Below are 19,653 nucleotides of genomic sequence, written 5' to 3'. Positions count from 1 at the left end.
GACACAAAAAACAAGGTAAACAGGACATCCACTTTGATTGTATATTTTTCCATTGTATTGACTTTTGAAACATGGAGCTACAAGAGAGAAAATAGCAGATGTAGTTTATAAGACTTGTGAACAAGAAGTGGGTAAGACTTTAAGGACTTGGCCTACAGAAAGGCTCGCTGTTCGGTGGGTACTTCTTAGTGTCAGACAGGTAAAGCAGGCCAGAAGCGTCTTTTTACACACAGTAACTTCTCTACAAAATAATTAAATGGTTAAATATCATTAGGGCATATGCAATAGTTTATCCTGTCAGACATCCAGCCTTAAATCATCCTAAAATGCATTTACTTACCTCTTTACCCGTGACCATCTGGTTGGTTGCAAACTGAAGCAGTCCCTATATTAGCTGACATGGTTGAAGTTTCCACTTATGGTGATATCTTTAACTCCAGTGTCTCACTCCTGTGTGTCATTGAGTCTACCTGTTGAGCTTAAACAACTCTGCACTGAACAGACCCAAGAGAAATCAGATATTCTCTTTACAATGTTGATGGACAGCAGTGAGTAAAGTGCAGAAGGCCAGCTGAGCTCCAGAAGTATTAAGTTCTGTCAGTTCGAAGGTACTTCACGCACTTGCCGCTTCAACAGCAAACAAGTGACAGCAACTTCAGAAGTACAAAAAATAATGCAATAAAACAAATAGTGTCACGCCTCAATCACGATCTTGACAATGATTTACACAGGAAGAAATGTGATGAAGTAACTTCTTCAAGCCATACTGTACCTGATAGGCTATAGGTGGTCGCAAGGGACCAGCTGCAATCCAACACGAGGGGCAATAGTCTTGATGATAAAATGCAAAAAGCAGAAAGCGATCAGAGGATATTGCAGGCCGTGGCTGAATTCACAGTGCAAACGCCTGTTTTCACCGCGGTAGGTGTTCGTCTGCGGACTTGCAGTGCTCTAATCGTAAGGTGGCTACCGTCGCTTTTACCTTTTCCTCCCCCAGTCTTGTGCAGTTCACTATATGCAGCTGGAAGAATGTCGACGTGGAGCTGCCAAACGTGAACGCGTGTTCATGAGCGCGCATGAGGAGGGGAGGGGGGCAGGGGGAAGGGAAAAAAAGGGCTTTTTTAGTGTAATTTCACGCAGTGGCACAGTGAGCTGCACTTTAGTGTGAGGTTCTTCACAGATAGGTGCTGCAGCCAGGGATAAGTCTTTCTTATTAGCTTGACATATTTCAAAAGACACTTAATTACATCTCGATCCGACTTCTTACTTACGCTGTGTCAGAATGGTTGAAATGTAATTCACTTTAACAACTTTCTGCTATAGCAGCAGCCTAATCATTGAAGTTACAACAGTTAAGGCAGCAAGATTACATTCCTGCATGCCTGTCTACAATGAGAGAAGTAGGCCAATCAGATCCTCTATAGCCTGGGTTGATATTGACACATGTCAAAAAAAAATTCTCATACTAGTTAAGATGAAGCTAAAAATATCTAACTTTAACGATGCATCATTTAACCGTACTTCAGCCGAAGATACGCTGTTCGAAAATGTTTTCTTCCTGTCTATACAATCATAGTATTACATAATTATAAATACTAATGCATTCAAGGCTATAGATAACATTTGAATGTTCTTGAAGCTCATGAATGTGGGGCATATTATAGTAACTGTGTGGAAAAAAAATTCAGACCCAATACTTAAGGAAAATTAGTAATACCACAGTGCATAAGTAAAAGTCCTGCATAACTTTATAGAGCCTGTAAGGATGTATGAGCAACTTTAAGTAAGTGAACATACTAATTATGCACCAGAATGATCCCAATACAAGTACTATTATCATAGCAAATGGTATTGCAATACTAGTATTGATGCATTAATGTATGAGAAGCTTCTTTATGCTTAAACTGGTCAGGGTGGAGCTGATTTGAATTACTTTATATACTGTTGGGTAGTTTAATTCATAACAATGCAATTTGTTTTATAAAGTAATCACTCCATTTGTATGTCAATCTTAGTGTGTAAAGTATAATGTAGCTGTTAAATAAATATAGTGGGGTAAACCACTCTGAAATATAATGAAGTAGAAGTAGCAGAAAACAGAAATGTACAAGAAAGACCTCAACATTGTACCTAACTACAGAAGGCTTCTTGATACAGCACTGCATCATATTTAAATTAATCATATGTTTGCTTATAAAACAGCCTAAATGTAGACTAGTGGGGGAAAAGGAAAATATTTCCATCTGTAATGTAATAGAAATATGGCTTTAAATGAAAATAGTCAAGTACAAGTACCTCAAAATTGTACTGCATTTCAGTGCAGTACTTGAGTAAATAATACAATATAAATGTAAATAGTTATTTTTCACCACTGGTGTACACCTGACTCAGTTTCTAATCACTTTACATTAGGCTACTCTTTATTATTTTAATATCATTATGCCTGCAGTATTGTAGTTTATTTGGTTATGTCTCTAGTTGGCTGCTTTAATAAATAGCATTGTCACAGTTTTTTATTGTCAGTATATCAATATAAGCCAAACAAATAAACATGTACCAAAGTCAGTGGTGGAAAGAAATCATATTTAATCATGTACTGTAGGCTACGTCAGTGCAGTGGTGAGGTAGCCTCACTTAAAGTCCTTTACCTTAATGAGTACTGTCATTTCAGGCTTTAGCTACTTCTACTCTACATTTCAAAAAGGAAATATTATGTTTTATTCCACTACATGTTTTAACAGCTATAGTTATTAGTGACTTCTCAGATTTAGATTTAGTATATAACATAAAATCAGCCAATTAAACACAATGCATTGTTATAGATAAAACTCACCAAAAAAGTGTCCGTGTTAACAGTTAAAATGAGCTCCACCTCAACCTAAAAGTAATACAAGTACAAGCACTGCTTGCATGTCAATGCATCAATCACTGTGATCCAAAAACATAAGAATATGCACGGACAGGGACCATTCAGCATAATAATTACTTTTATTGTAGATAGCTTACTTAAGTTGGCTACATTCTGTTCCTAATGTTTACTGAAGTTAAATTTTTAGTGCAGGACTATAACTTGTGGTTGAGTAGGCTGTTGTTTCTTTAAATAAACAATCTAAATGCTTCTTCAACCACTGACCAAAGCCCACATGTGTCTCCTTACAGCTTTGTGACAATCTCCCAGCCGTCAGTGGATGACTTCAGTGTTTCCACGGGGACATTAGGGCCCCAGGGCCTCCAGCTCCACACTGGGAACCCTAACCAGCAGGGGGCGTTATGCCCCAATCAAAACTCTTCTGATGGCGGAGTTAAAATACAAACGATTATGTTGTTTTTAGTTTCATAATTAGGCCTACATATAAGATGGCTTTTTGGCGTCTAGAAATGTTGACACTCAGAAGATTAAGTGTAACTTTTTGTGGCTTTATTGGTTTTCAGACAACCAGTGCTGGTTTGTTTTATCATGTTGATTCATTTCCAATCACGTGTACTTCTCGTCTATAAGATTTATTACAAATTGAACGTGCACATAAATATGTTGTGTATCGTGTTTTTTATTTTGTAACCAGTGTATTCAGGCCTCTATCAGCTCGAGCTAGCGGGCTTCACACGCATGCACACGCGCAGTTCTCCCCGCCTCATAGGCCGGCGTGAGGGGGACGATCCCGGCGCCGCCGCTCGGTGGGCAGGGCCATCATTTCCGTAATGTTCATTAGATTTAAAGGAGGCAATGTTTCTCTCCGCTCAGCTGCGACGACGGACTCTATCGGCTTCGGACTTCTCGCCATTTTAATCTGCCATCCGAAGGAATAACACACACATTTACCAATCATAAGGCGTTTCTTTACGGCCAGGCGGGTCTCCAGGATGATAGAAATGGAGATGATGCATTCCATTCAACAGGTAAATACAGAATTTAATCAAAGTAATCGCTGGACATTGACTGCTAACTTCCTTTCATACGCTTCTAAAAGCCGAATAGTTCAGGTGAACTTTTTTTAATGTTCGCTATAGCAAATTGGACAATACGCAGTGACAACCTGGTTATTGCGCAGTTAAGAGGTTATAATGTATACATAAGAGCTGGTGGAAAAGATCATACATTATACACCGTGGGCTTGTTTTTTTTTTAGTTATAGACGTATTAAGGTTGCTCCTCAATACAGCTTTCACTTTTGCAAGTCATTCACTTGTGACGTTTTTCCTCTGCAAGATACATAACCAGGACAAATAATATTATAAATCAGGCTGCCTTCTTAGTGTTGGAGCTGTTTCTTTGAATACAATAACAATATATCTTTAATTTGTCTGGTAAACTATGAATCTCGTGAGTTTATTTCTCGTAACTGCCCAGCCCCCTCCCTTCTTCCTCCAAGCATGTGATAGTCTACCATATCTGATACAGACAAGCATGTAACCGCTGTGAATCATTTACCTAAAGGCCATATTTTGCCTCAGTGTTTGCTTGTTTGTTTTTCAATGTATTTTGACATGTTAAAGAACCACAACTATAGACTACTTGTTATTGGTCGTACACACTGAATGAGATGTTTGAATTTGGGATTATTTCTCATGTGATACATCTTAAGTGTTTGGTTAAATCTGTCATAAGTGAAGGGGTCAGTGGAAGCCCACGGTTGACTGATGAGGGTCTAAAGGACTGCTTTGGAACATGTGCTGCTGTGTTTCATCATCCTCGGTTAAGGGTGGATGTCCACCGAGTTGTGGGGAAAGAAGCTGTAATAAACCACTGGAGTCAGGTCCCCTTTGAGGCCCTTGTTTAATATTAAGAGAGGTATAATGAGCAACCCATAGCATGAACGCTGTGTATCACTCCTCTGCCAACCAGTCTGAGAGCCAGAGGGGCCAATAGCTATTAGCTCTGCTCGTTTTCAAAGTGTGTACGTTTTGTTTAATATGTGTGTTCTAACTCATTTGTATGGTGTCTGATCTCTGTGTCTATTTTAAACTAAAGGCCTGTTGTTTGGCTGGCATAGTTGTGTATTGTGTGGCAGAGAGGTCCGGGAAATTTTATGAGCCAGTTTCCTTGTTCTGCTGCCAATCCAGGTCTTGTGACAGTGATAGCCATGCTGCTGATACCAAACAGATAACCTGATCTTACACACCCTTTACATTTACACAATCGGTTTGGCATCAATAGGACTACAAAACCAGTGAGTTTGGCTATTCATTATATAAATGTACAATTAATCAGTGACAGTGAAAGTGCTTATTGAACTTTCTTGTATAACCGACAGCCATTGGATTGTTCTTCAAGGAACTTGTTTGACTTGTCAGATGAGTTTATAAGGTGTGACAAACAGACAGGAATGTGGTTTATTAGTTTGGAAAACATGGATGACCAGACGTCCCAGTTAAGACATTTTAGGCTAGTTTCTCATTCCTTCAGAAGCCATAATGGCTGGTTGTGTGCTCACCCCTCACTCCGTTATAGCAGGCAGCCCGACTGACGTGTAATCCTTCAGCGGTCATGCGTCTGATGCAACATTGAGTCAAAGATGGTTAGTGGGTTCTTATTTTTCAGTGCTACAACTGTAGTCAGAAAAACGGTGTCAACAAAGTTTTGGAATATATTTAGATGCTTGTTTGCTATTATTGTGAGTTTATGAAGATTTACCACACACTCCATTTCCTTTGAATAAAAAAATCAAAAGAAGGGAATATTATTATGCAGTGTTTCTCCTTTGTTCCACATCCTCTTTATTGTGTATTATTCTGCTCTGTGCTTGGCTTCCCCCTAGCTATGTCTGTCTGGCCATATGACTGATTGCAAGCATTAAAGTGCCTTTCCCATAAGTTCTGTTTATACACAAATTTGAGGAACAAACACACAAGTCACATGCTCAGACATGTTCTTGTGAACCAGTGTCTTGGGTTTATGCAACATCCCTGGGCCTTGAGAAATGGTTTCCTTCTGTAAACACTTTCTGTGTAAAATAGCCAAGGAAGAGAGCAGCACAGTTTATCTTTGCACATTCTTGTTTAAAAAGGCAAAAACATTCAGCCAGAGTGGAAATCTACAGGAAAGGCTGTGTCTAACATTCTGTATTGTCAGCAGCTTAATATGAACTTAATATACTAAATGTAGGACAGAATAATGTGTGCAGTGTTGTGATAGAATACGCTGAGGTCAGTTATCCATAGTTGTGGTTGTTTACATGAAGATATTATCGCAGGAAGGAAAACAAGGAAACAAGGTCTGTACCCAGCAACAGATCTACGGCCTTATATCCCATATTGTATTTGTTTGTACCTCTCTAAAGGAATATTATTAATTTCCCAGAGTGCCATGTTGAAAAACAACAACAGATATATACTTACCTTTAACTTCCTGATGTATAATATGACATGAATGTTTGGGATTTAACTAATTTAGAGAACTAATCATGAAGTCATTTGAGCAAAAAACTTGACTGAGATTGTGCCCTCTTTGTGAGTTTGAACGAGACACATGAATTCACACCTCAATGTAATGAGATGGGTAATGATCGCTTCCCTTGGAAAGAGTATCAAGTGAGGATACGTGACTTATGCTGGCGTGTGGCGGCGGGGGAAAGAGAGAAGTACATCTATTATTCATGTGGCTTCTCCCCCTCGACTTTAGTGCCAGTGTTGTTGTCAGTGAATGGATACTGAGGGACAGGGTGTGGCAGGTGCAGCAGCCACGCTTCACAGCAGGGCGCTCTCTTCCTTGCTCCAGTGCTGCTCACAGTCTCACTGCAGCACAGCATGGCTCACAACTCACCTAAACTGATTTGCGGCTCTCTCTTTCTAGGACATGGAGCTGATCGACATATTGTGGAAGCAGGACATTGATCTCGGCGCCAGGCGTGAGGTGTTTGACTACAACCACCGTCAGAAAGAACATGAGCTGCGGAGGCAGCGGGAGCTAGAGGAAGAGAAGAGGCAGCATCTGGTCCTGGAGCAGGAGAAGGCCCTGCTGGCACAGCTACAGCTCGACGAGGAAACGGGAGAGTACATACCCCGCCCGCCACCCAGCGCCCCACTGCAGTCGGCCATCACACCTCTGGAGGTTACACAGGTACAGCACGTGGCCCTCATTACTCATGTCAGAGGTGGACCACTCCCACTTCTTTTGATAGGCTGCGGCTGTGTCGTAGCTAGGTAACCACCCGTCCTGTGTAATTACTGAAACACAGGTGGGTCTGTAGTTTTGCATCGGCGTATCATGCTCTAGGAGCTACTCTACAGAGACATAAGTTCTATAAATATAAATGCACTCGCTGTTTTTAAAGGATGGTGTGCCACAAACGACGCTAGATGGTAAAGTTTAACATGTATTTTAACCCCTTTCTTGCAGAATGTCAGCTTCACAGAAGAGAACGATGACACCATGTCATTTGATGAATGTCTGCAGCTACTGGCAGAGACATTTCCTGTAGAGGAAACTGAGGTAATAACATTGAATTACACATCATAGCTGGCAGCCTTCAACAACTGCCTCATTCTTGTGTAAAACTGTCATATTCTTGTGTTTGTCTGACAGAACACCTCCGTTTGCCTGGACACAACTGCTGTTTCCTCACCCATGATGTCCCCCGAGCAGCCAGCTCTGCCGCCAGCCACCCTCTCTCCAGGTCCACTACCACCACCACAGAGGATGTCCCCAGATTTGGAGCAGGCCTGGATGGAGCTTTTGTCCCTCCCTGAGCTGCAGGTATAATACACGGATTCTACCACATCAATGGCATGGTGTTTTTGCGTTGTGGAACAAATACTCAAAAAATGCATCAACGGGCAGGAGCCCGGCATTAGAGGACAAACACCTTTTTGTTGCTCTGTGAGAATGGGGTCTCATACATGTGAGACAGGTGCAACTGGCCCATTCCACTGTGGTTAGCTTTCATTTTTGAGACTTTTTAGACAGTTAGGAAGGTGGGTGTTCCAAGAGGCGATGCAGTATCTATGATCATCTAGCAGAACAAGAAGACGTCTTGGTCAGAGAGGGTGTTGCAGTAAAACCTCTACGTTCTGGCAGCAATGTTAAGATTTGTGCACAGTAGTTTCTCAGTAGCTGCCTTATTGGATTTGTTTTGAGGCAGCTCATATTTGCATTAGCTAATGGGTGGAGCAGTGTGCTTTTGTTGCCTTGACCTCTCACTGTGGGCTGGACTACACTCCTAACCGTACAGCTTACACAGCGTTGCATTAGTTAGCTGCTGATAAGACTTTAAATTGTAAAAAAAAAAGGAGGTTCTTGTTAGCTGCTTTGTAAAGATTATGTAGTCGCTTAACTTTTCAGCAACTGCAAGCTGGGAGATTGTTTTGGTGATTTCTGATCTCTTTCAACAACTAGATATTTAGTTGGTCTTGTGCTACACCCAGCTCTACCAGCATTGTCAGTGAAATAGTCACTTGAACAACTGCATTACTAAAAGCTCCAGGAATGAAACTTTGTGGTTTAGATAATAATAGATAAGTAAGTATGTTGATGAGTCAGTCATCACAATGTGACACAGACCATGTTTTTGAAGAAACTGGAGGTGTATGTATGAGCACATAATATACATGCATCCACAGCAACACATACAATACATGTTGACATTTTTTATTTTCACTCTCATCTTGGATTTTAAACTTGTGACTAAACTTGTACTGAAATATGTTCATTGTATTCACTTTAATGGTTCTTTATCTTTTTCTTCTAGCAATGCCTGAGCATGCAAATGGAAGACACACTGGAGACCACAACTTATCCTCTTCCAAACAGCCCTGAAGTGCAGAATCCAAACTACACTTTTTACCCCATGAATCACACAGACGGGGAAACAAACACTTTAAATGTTTGTCCTGCACCGTTTATGAATACATTCGATGGCTCTGTTCCCAGCATGGGCCCACCAGACAATCCCAGCCAGATGAAGGAGAAAGCTCCTCAGTTAAACGGCAACTTCACTGCAGAAAGTTTCTGCGACATATTTTACCCCAACGCCGTTCTGGAAGAGAGCAGTGGCCTTGAAGGAAATGAAAGTAACGCCACGTCTGATATCTCAAACAAGCCTCCCTTCACACCAGTGGACCTTTACAGCCTCTCGTCTGGAGATGCATTTGACAGAGGAAAACAGACTCTGATGGCAGAAATGCCAGACTCAGATTCAGGAATCTCTTCAAACACAAGCCCAAATGCTAGTTCACCTGGGAAGTCTTTGCATGGAGACGAGTCCTTTGGTTACAGCGATTCAGACATGGAGGAGATGGACCACAGCCCTGGCAGTGTTGAATCTGACTACTCTGACATGTTCTCACTAAATTTCCAACCTGATCATCTTCAGTCTTTAATTTCTATATCTGCAGCGACAGGGCAGCCACAGCAGCAGCAGGACAAAAATCCTAAACAATACAAGACCGACCCGGCAGAGGAGAGTGGCCACAACAACGCCCCCTTCACCAAAGACAAGCATAAGAAACGCTCGGAAAAGCGTCTCTCCAGAGACGAGCAGAGGGCCAAGGCCCTCAAAATCCCGTTCACCGTTGACATGATTATCAATCTGCCCGTTGACGACTTCAATGAGATGATGTCGAAGCACCAACTGAACGAGGCGCAGCTGGCCCTGGTCAGAGACATACGCCGCCGCGGCAAGAACAAGGTGGCTGCCCAGAACTGCCGCAAACGCAAGATGGAGAACATAGTGGGTCTCGAGAGCAACCTGGACTCACTGAAGGATGACAAGGAGCGTCTGCTGAGCGAGAAGAGCCAGAACATCACAAACCTGAAGGAAATGAAGAAGCAACTCAACAGCTTGTACCTGGAGGTCTTCAGCATGTTGAGGGATGAGAAGGGGAATTCCTACTCCCCCTCAGACTACTCCCTCCAGCAGTCGACGGACGGCAGCGTCTTTCTAGTTCCTCGCATTAAAAAGACTTTCATTAAGAGTGAGGACAACCTCCTATCTCCCTTGTAATATGGTACTGCATTATCATAGTAATACTATGCAATAACTTTCTAGTTGTTCAGCTTTAAATCATTAGTAGCTCTGCAGAACTATTGTATAGTTTTTGCGCACTTCTCTTGAATGTTGGAATATTTTTGATATTTTAGTTCTTTTGTACTCAGATTCCTTATACAGATTCTTTAACCGATATCGTTTGTAAATATAAACATTACTTGCTTATGAGATTGATAAAACTGTTACTGTATGTGTGTGTATATATTGTATATATCATATTTTTGATTGTTTCAATCATTGTTACTCATATTTTATAACTGTCCCTGTATGATTTGCTGCCCAAGCTCTTTTATAAAATCCTGACTTCTGTGCTTTTCAATAAAGTATTCCTATAGCTATATGGCCTCCTATTTACTGAAAGAACATTGTGTGTAGTACTCTGGTCTGCAACAGATTGATGCCAGATGGATGTACAGTATAGTCAAAGGCACCATTACATAACTTACCACATGTTCAAGTCAGTTCTTGACATGAAGGCTCTACCAAAGGGCTTACGAAGAAGTAAAGAAAAACTGTACTGAAACAAAAGCGTTATTGCTTTAAACCACTTTTGCAATCTGCTTGCTTTTTATTTGCGCAAGCTTGTTTGTATAGTAACCTAATCTTTTAATACTGCATAACTCCCTTCGGAAAGAAATTACACCCAGTGCATTCATTATGTCACACAACAAAGAGTACAATTGTCAAGCTACAGTAGAGTATGCTCAGTGGGAACCATGCATGACAACTTGACAATGGTCCAACCTGAACAAGCATATTCAAAGGTGAAGCTCCACGCAATCAGCATATGCGCTATGTGCACTGTCACACACAAACACTACCTTTGATCACCAAGCCCATTTTCTGCTCTCACGACAAACTTCAGAGGGTGTGTGTGGTGAACTCAACTGGTGAGAGACTCATGGAATCAAATACACATTTTCACATTAAGAACAGTTGTATTTTACAAAAAGAAATACAAATATTTACAGCTCTGTATATTGTTTCAGAAAGAAAACACTCAAGTCATGGAAAATATCTTTATTTAAGAGCACAAGAAACACTGAACATATCTTACTGTTTGGCAAACATAGTTCATTGACACCGGTGTGTTTTTGCTCCGCTTCATTCTGTGTAATGGAGTTGATCATTCTACATTCCCCTGCAGCAACACTATCTTTCAACCAATTCAGAAACATATCGGCCGGCATTGTTTCTCCATTTTCAGAGTAGGTCTGACCTGTGTGGAACCCTAACAGTGCGTATGAATACTTTCAAAAACAATAAAGTTTGTAGTAGGTATTCATTCAAGGATAATTTTGTTTTTTTCATGGGGGTCATTTTACAACCACTGACATAGTGAGACATGTTTGCCACGGGCATAAGTTTAAAAAATAAAATGGTTTGGACAAAATGTCTGCACTTAATGAAAAAATGTTTAGCTTTTGAAAAATCATCTATAAGTGCCAACTAAATACTCTACATATATTGTGTTTGTCACACCACTGTTGGTTAGTTTCAAGTTGTGACCACAGGACCTCTCTTTGATACAGCTCGCTCACTTTTCCATATGTTCATGCGACTGCCTTTCAAGTAAATAAATATATTTTGTTTATTTCTTTGGGGAGATTATGTTGATGTTTCATGTTGCATTATAACTGGCTTATAAAAGTGCATATTAACACTATTTTTTGCATTATACTTATATCACCTCCAATTGCTGCTATATGGAAGTTACTTGCATATTATGACATTGTTTTGCTTATTTACACAGACTGACAAGGACCTTATTTGCATACATATTAACACTGTATGAAGTGATGGCTTGACATAAGTATATAAACTCAGTGACCACTTTATTAGGTACCCCTGTACAATCTAATGCAATCAGATACAACTGTTGTGCCATTAAGTATATTTTTATGAAGCTTATAATGTTCTTTTTTGACACGGTCATAAAGTGGTTATTTGACTTATGTGTTCACACCGAGGTTACAGTTAGTAGTTGTGCTACTGGTCTATGGCTGCCTTCATTGTATGGAATACGGAGGACAAGAAATGAAAACACTTCTCAATATAATATTGTCCGTTATAACACCACCTTTAACGATGTACTCAGTACTAAACATGTAATAGAATATACACACCTCTAACAATGTAAAAAAAACAACAAAAATAACTCAACGACAGAATTTCTGGCATATCTGCTGTATTAAATTGTAATAAATTCTATTTGTGTGCCTAATGAAGTGGCCACTGGGTGTAAATACTTTTTTACTGTTTCAGAGCATGGCAATGTCTTTCTACCTGGTTGTTTTATCACTATCAACTTTATCAAGACTCTCTGACAAGGAAACATATTTTGCCTTCAACGTATTCCAGTCAGTGTGTTGAAGGTCTTAGGCTCATTCTGGTCTAAGTGGAGCAATACCGGATGTCATCCTGCTTGGCTTACCTTAAAAGAACCCTTGCACCACGTATAATCACCATGTGCACTGTAAGATTACAATATGAGCAGCCTTGGATAATATTTTGAAAAAAGTCTTACCCATCCAGAACCTTCCATGTTATCAGGTCTCTACAGATTTTCAGCAAGAAGAGAATGCCTCTTTCCACATCTGCAAATCAAGCAAAGTGGTTACTCTTACCTGCTTCATCTTCTTAAGTTAGCCTTTTGTGAAATACTCACTCCCTTTTCTTGTTAATGTCTGAAATCTAGCACTTGCGGGTAAAACTGCAGTATCTCTGACTCAACGGGATCTCCAATGTGTCCAGGAACTAGTCTTTCTTCGCCAGCACCAGCTGCTGGAGGTCTTTAGCTAGCCTTGAAAGAGATAGATGCTCACTACCAGGAACGACACTGCAAGCTTCCTCCATGGGCGTTGTGCTCGATGCTGCCTTCTCCCTTCTCTCTCAAAATGCTGACTGGTCCACTGTGCTGGGGCTGAAGGCGTCCTGTCTGACAGTCATCTGCAATCTTCCACACTAGCGATGCTGAGGGCCCAACTGCAGGTGCTTGTGGCTGTTATAATCCTATTTGCTCAACACTGGCATAGGTGGTGTATGGACCATTGCCCTAGGACTACCCAAAACTCCCTTGTCATGGACTCTTGTACAAGTAAATACAGTATATATACACTATACTCCCAAAAGGAGGAGGAAGTTCTGGACAGGCTGATTTGCTAAACTTCACAGTTACAATATGCAAGCAACAGATATTCAAGAACTCATTTGATCTTTTTCTGAACCAATGACGCACTGAACCTCATGTTACTTTACTACACAATTTTATTCAGTCTTTTTCTTCTAATCAAAATATTCGAACAATCTAGAATTCTGTTTTCTGGCAACAAGAAGAGTGAGGGATTCCCTTGATTCTAATCCAGAGTTCTTATATTTGATGACACTGGTACTACGAAGGATATACATAATGTGCTTCACATACAAAATTAAAATACACTTGACACTTTGAGCAATCATAATATCTTTAAAAAAAAAAGAAAAAGAAATTCTAGCTCATTTGAGGGCCTGATTTAACTGGGCTATATGACAAAAACCAGGTTAAAAGACAAAAGATTAATTTACCAGAAGAAAACTAACCCATATAAAAAAAAAAAAAAATAAGATATTAAGAACTGACTTCAGATAACAAAAAAAAATGTAATCTTTACCTCTGATACCATAGGCACAATACACACACTTCAGACGCACAAAAGGTAAAATAGCTGGGTAGGGAAACATCTATCACAATTAGGGAAGAGTATCATCTGAACTCATGTCTTGTGTTTACAGTCCTTCTTCCATAAACTTCTCCGATTTAGCTGCAGTAATGTCTGACTTTTGTGTTCCTCTAATGCTCTCAGATGACTGCCTCAAAGTAACCTGCAGCTTTTCCTGACAATTCCTTTCCTTTGCTCACCTCCTCGCCTCTCCTGCTAAGAACTGAAGCCTGTTGAATGGATACAGGATAGAACAAATAGTTATTCTGCACTTTCAAGGGCTCACTCTGTACTGTGCTACGAGGGTGGTGTGGAACTGAATGCAACTTACCAAAACACGAAATAATTAATATCGCCGTGAGCCATAGCCACCTCCGCCGCCGCCGCCACCACCACCACCAGAGCCATAGCCACCTGCAGTTAAGGATTGGTCACCGCCAAATACGTTGGATACTCTTCAGAAGAAATTGTGATGTTATGTCACTGGATGTATCATTTTAGAGGGTAAAACTCACCGCCATAGGGTCCTCCTCCACCCGAGTTTCTGCCACCATAGTTGTTTCCCTTCATGGGTCCATAGCTGGACTGTTGTCCACCATAATTTCCAAAGTCATTGTAATTTCCACCTCCTCCATATCCTGAAGATGCAAGCGTAATTTTTTATTTAAAAGGTAAGTGTCTGAGACTGCATGTTTACAATGGGTTATATCTAGCACTTTGTTTAACAAACAGAATTCTGGAGTCAGTAACATTTTTGTTTTACCTCCATCATTGCCTCCGTAACCTCCATCACAGCTGCCACCAAATCCACCACCCTGGTTGCCGTACCCTGGACCACCACCTCCATAGCCCCCCCGGCCCCCTCCATAACCTGGCCCTCCACCATAATTTCCTCCCGGACCTGTAACAGTGAACGACATACCGTACGTACAACTTAACCTTATTTATAACAGTGGAATTAATAGCTCATGAGTGGCATTAACATAACAGTGTTGTGAAGCATTTTCTAAAGACACAACACAATTGTTGTGCAAATTGTTCTGCTTCTAGCCGGAGGAGGAGCGGCAGCAGCTGGGTGCTGAGCTCCACACACAGCAAAGACAGATGTGGGTCAATCCACGGTGGGCTGGTCGCTGAAGGCCCCACTGGACTCTGAGCTGAAGGAGTTTCTGGTGAACCTGCATGATTTCATCTGAGTTCGAGCCGGTGGCACTGATGACAAGCATCAAGAGTAACTATATAGGAATAGCCAATCTTCTCGCTGATGGTCTCGTTTATGTTGGTCATATAGATGCATCAGTATTTAATTAAGATGGTTTCATAACAAGTTAAAAGTTCATCACAGAAACTTTACGTAAAATGTTTATAGGAGCTCACCATTGTCAAAATCATCTCCATAACCACCTCGTCCTCCACCATAGTCACCTAAAAAACAAGGGTAAGATATATTAGGCATTAAAACTGTGACCTGTGTTGTACACTTGAAGCCTTGTCACGGATGACACCATGTCCACACTAATGTAGGTTCATGGGATAAACAATCTCTCTCTCTGCTCTGGCCTGTAGTCCACCCTAAGGCAAAGTTTTCAGTAGGTAGGAAGGGACGACAAAGCATCTCGAGAATGCTTACATGTCAACAATATACAAACATGACAATGCATTTCTGCATAGCAGCCATGTCAGAAAAAAAACAATTCTGTCACCTCTGACTTACTTTGCATGTCTGTTGTCTGACAACTGCATGAGGAAATCAACACTTCATATACACTCCTATTGTCTGACAACAGATTTCCTCCATTGTGAGTTTAGCAGAGCTGAAACACAAAGTGCTCACAGAGAGTTAGAGGCAACAGAACAGAGTTTATCCCTCCCTAGATCAAGCTGATTTAACCAGCTTGATCTGTTTAAATCAATTGTTTGTGTCAGTCGTTTACTGACACAAACAATTGGAAAGAAGAGGTGCAACCATTTTACTTTCTTTAGAGTGTCAGTGTGTTTGCTAAACTTCCCAATTCTGCAGCCCCCATTGACATGTAAACATCACTATCAAATGCTCCTGCATTAGTATATTGAAGGCTGGAGGCACTTTCCTCAAGGATGCAAGTACTACTCACCTCGACCAAAGTTGCCGCCACCACCTCCAAAATTACTTCCTCTCCCCATGAAGTTTCCAGATCCTCCGCTCCTGCCTGATATGTACAAAGGTGACATTTTAGAACCGTTTACATCAATGAGCTGACTGCAAACAGTTTGTACAAAATTGATCACTCTACATTTTATGGTGTGCTTACCCCTGTTAGTGGACATAGCACTCATTTCCTGTTTTGAGAGTGCTTTTCTGACCTCACAATTGTGGAAATTGATTGTGTGGAATTTCTGGGCTTTAAGGGAAAAAAACAAAACACACTTACATACCATTGCTTAATGTTTACCAACAACTACGCTGAGGTCTAAACACATACCAACAATTTTGTCGACAGTGTCATGGTCATCAAAGGAGACAAAGCAGAATCCTCTCTTCTTGCCAGTGGAGCGTTCCTCCATGATGTCAATGCATTCAATCTTTCCATATTTCTCAAAATGCTCCCGAATGTGGTACTCCTCCGTGTCCTCCTTGATACCACCGACAAAGATCTTTTTCACTGTCAGATGGGCTCCTGGTTTGTTGGAGTCCTGAAACAGAGCAGTTCAATAAGCACACACACACACACACACACACACACACACACATACACACACATACACACACACACCACACATTAACATCACAGAGGTCTCTGCCTTCAGGTGTGGGATTTGTTTACCTCTCTGGACACGGCCCTCTTGGGTTCTACAACCCGGCCATCTACTTTATGGGGCCTTGCTTTCATGGCTTCGTCGACTTCCTCTACTGCGGCATATGTCACAAAGCCAAACCCTCTTGATCGCTTGCTGTTGGGGTCCCTCATCACCTATAAGCAACACAACGATGCACAATGGCAGTGAGAACAGTTTAACTGGACTGCAGCTATGTTTATAACTTATTACGTTGTTTTATGATTATCTGAGGCCATTTTGGCACAGATTACAATAAAAATACGTACAACGCAGTCCGTGAGAGTTCCCCATTGTTCGAAATGGGCCCGTAAACTCTCCTCGGTGGTTTCAAAGCTCAGACCTCCAATAAACAGCTTTCTGAGCTGCTCGGGCTCTTTAGCTTCACGGTCCTAAAAAAAGCAAAACAAGAACATGAATATAATTACAGTTGTAAATAGTGTTACAGGGAATGTAGTTGAGGAAACCTACAGTCCGGTTACATAACAGTATGCTCTTACAGATTGATATATCCACAATGTCAGCAACTAACTGCATCGTAATGACAGTAACGTTACATTGTAACGTTTCCCGTTGTAGCGCAAGACTAAGCAAATGGTAAAATGCATTGTCGTGTAAAATTAGGCAGACAAATACACCCAGAGCATGGACAAAAAATATTATGGCTACATTTTATATATATATTAAATTATATGAAAAAATGGTCAGGCTGAGGCCCGCATTCCATTACACCCATAGCAGGACTACTCTAGCTTTGACAGCTTTGACAGCTAACGTTAGCGTTAGCTTACTTCACGAATGCTGCAGGTTCAGCATTGTGTAATTACCAAAAAAGCCACCAATTATCTATCTACCATAACGATTAATGTGGGTTTAATGGAACCGAACAACAATGCTCATTCAACAGTCAAAGTGAAACAAGAACCCAAGAAAGAGCTCTCCAGTTGTGACACCACCTAGCTAAACTGTAACACTACCTTATCGTAATTTTGACAACCGTTAGCTTAGTTTAGCCGCAACGTTAACTCCCGTAAACAGCGCGGAATGTTAAAGCTACAGAGAAGATACACATTACAATACAACACCGGGCGTTCCCTCATCAATGTTACAATTATCAGTAGCTTCACTGCATTTTACAAATAACAGTACATTATTTGCAACATTTGCGGGCACTTCACCTCCATTTTGCAGATGTCCACAGACGCGGATCTGAGTGGGTCACGTGAGCAGGAAATCGATGTGGTTGTAGGTCCGTCCCAGATTACAATCATTACATTTAATTTAAACTATATCACGTGGAAGCTACTGTTGTTCATGCGTGCATGTGATGGTACGACATTCTATGTAAACAAAGCATTGTTTATTTCTTCTTTCTTAGCACACTTTGTCCCTTTTTGCTGTCTGGATTCGTGCAATGAAGAAAAAAAGATAGATTATTTGCGCCATCTACTGGTTAAACAGGGACACGTCTTGACAGAACAAAGTAATGTTTATCCATTCCCTGAATTGTTTGAGCAGACCTTAAAGTGACTGGGACATTGAATTTAAAAGAGACCTAGGTGAGTCCTGTTGATTTAAATCATACAAGGGATGGGAAATACAAACACTGTGGGCGGGGTTCTATAAACCTGAAGTAACACAATTTGGTGCCGCTCAATGTTCAATAATTGAGACTGCTGGGTGTGGATTTAATTTGATGGCAATTTAAAATCTCAATGATCACATCATGTTTGTGTTACTATGCAACCGACCATTTAATAAGTTCCTGTTCAGTGTTGGTGACCTACCTTTTGAGACCGATGTTTCAAATAAAAATGTGTAGTAATAACCTAAACCTGAATAATCAAGCCCAAATACAAATATAGACGCTAATAGAGTATCAACTGTAAAATAAAGTGGATATCTTATGAGCCAGCTGGACAGCAAAAATGGCTAAAGTTGAAATGGAGGTCTAATTGACAGTAAAACACAATTGTTCAAAGTTTTATTTGGGTGTTTCATTTAGTATAAGATAAGATAAGATAATCCTTTATTTGTCCCGCAGTGGGGAAATTCACACAGAACAGAATACGTGACGTGTAAAACTGTCATGTCTTACTAGGGTGAGTAAGACTAGTGCCCTTGCTGCAGAGCCTGATTAACTGTTAGGGAAAATAGCAAAAAATAGAAAAAATATACCCCCTCTCCACAATATGTATACTGGTACCTCAATATTTCCATTAAGTTTTGTGCAACCAGTGTTCCTGCGCTAGAAAAATATTTAGTTTGTGGTTATTGGATTTAATCAAATTTGTAGGGATGTGCAACATGTAAAGACAATAAAAACAAAACACTCTTAAAACTATATTTTGACAAATGGCCCCTCTACAAGACAGAATCTAGGTGTGAGAACGGTCTCTGGGACATTACGCAGGGAAATTGAGCCATATACTGTATCTGTTTCGTAATGCAATTTTCCAATGTTTAGCACATGCCAGTGTGATTTTTCATACGGATGTAGTACTAATACAAAATGCTAGAGAGTCACAGAGTTGATGGCGTATCACATGCTGCAAAATACTATTTATTTGCAAGCTAAAAAGTTGAAAAAAGAGTTGTATATTCACTGAAGTGTTATATATCATATTGTAAGGGTGTTTTTTTTGTTTATCTCTGTTAGTAGCATCATCTCAAGCAGCACTCTCATTTCCATGAACACATTCAATTCATTCATTATAGTATATTGGCATGATGTTACACATTAAGCAGCAAATTCTCAAACCAAATAGCCTCCAAGCATGCATAAAAGTGTTCCCGACATTCAAGTTATATTCGCCTGTTGAAACATGACATCTGTGTTTTCAGTTCAAGTCAGATCTCTCTGACAAGAATACTTGATCGGGCAAGCATGATCTATGAGCCAAATGCTACAAGCCTTGTTGAAGCTGACCAGCATCCAAATATATGACTGTTTTATGGTTTAGACAATGTCTGTCATTAACTTTATTGTTGTGTGTGAGGAAAATACAGCCCCAATAAAAAGGGTAATGTTTTTCTGACACTGTTAATGATGGGTATTTATGATCAGTCCATAGTTCAAATTCAAGACAGTCTGGGGTTTGCTCCCTTTATTCCACTGCAGTTACTGTAAGAGATAATGGAGACATTAAGCTTTTAAC

The 19,653-nt window shown here is 40.5% G+C and overlaps 2 protein-coding genes across 2 annotated transcripts; one reads left to right on the top strand and one right to left on the bottom strand.

Annotated features, from left to right (window-relative positions):
* Positions 1-3,714: 3,714 nt before the first annotated feature.
* Positions 3,715-10,321, top strand: nfe2l2a (nfe2 like bZIP transcription factor 2a). Its single transcript, XM_068704752.1, has 5 exons — positions 3,715-3,897; positions 6,791-7,057; positions 7,337-7,429; positions 7,523-7,693; positions 8,685-10,321. The coding sequence occupies exons 1-5, from the start codon at positions 3,862-3,864 to the stop codon at positions 9,936-9,938; spliced, it is 1,821 nt and encodes a 606-aa protein (XP_068560853.1). The 5' UTR covers positions 3,715-3,861; the 3' UTR covers positions 9,939-10,321.
* Positions 10,322-13,232: 2,911 nt separating this feature from the next.
* On the bottom strand, positions 13,233-17,781 carry hnrnpa3 (heterogeneous nuclear ribonucleoprotein A3). The gene is made up of 11 exons (XM_068704753.1): positions 17,674-17,781; positions 16,765-16,887; positions 16,486-16,632; positions 16,144-16,354; positions 15,973-16,062; positions 15,796-15,870; positions 15,059-15,106; positions 14,445-14,582; positions 14,197-14,319; positions 14,013-14,095; positions 13,233-13,911 (listed from the first exon to the last, which is right to left on the bottom strand). The coding sequence occupies exons 1-10, from the start codon at positions 17,764-17,766 to the stop codon at positions 14,028-14,030; spliced, it is 1,116 nt and encodes a 371-aa protein (XP_068560854.1). The 5' UTR covers positions 17,767-17,781; the 3' UTR covers positions 13,233-13,911; positions 14,013-14,027.
* Positions 17,782-19,653: the final 1,872 nt, after the last annotated feature.

This window comes from Cebidichthys violaceus, unplaced genomic scaffold (assembly GCF_023349555.1).
Source record: "Cebidichthys violaceus isolate CVI_PGR_0920_01 unplaced genomic scaffold, fCebVio1.0.p SCAF_11, whole genome shotgun sequence".
NCBI lineage: Eukaryota > Metazoa > Chordata > Actinopteri > Perciformes > Stichaeidae > Cebidichthys > Cebidichthys violaceus.
This window is presented reverse-complemented; position numbering and strand designations above follow the sequence as displayed.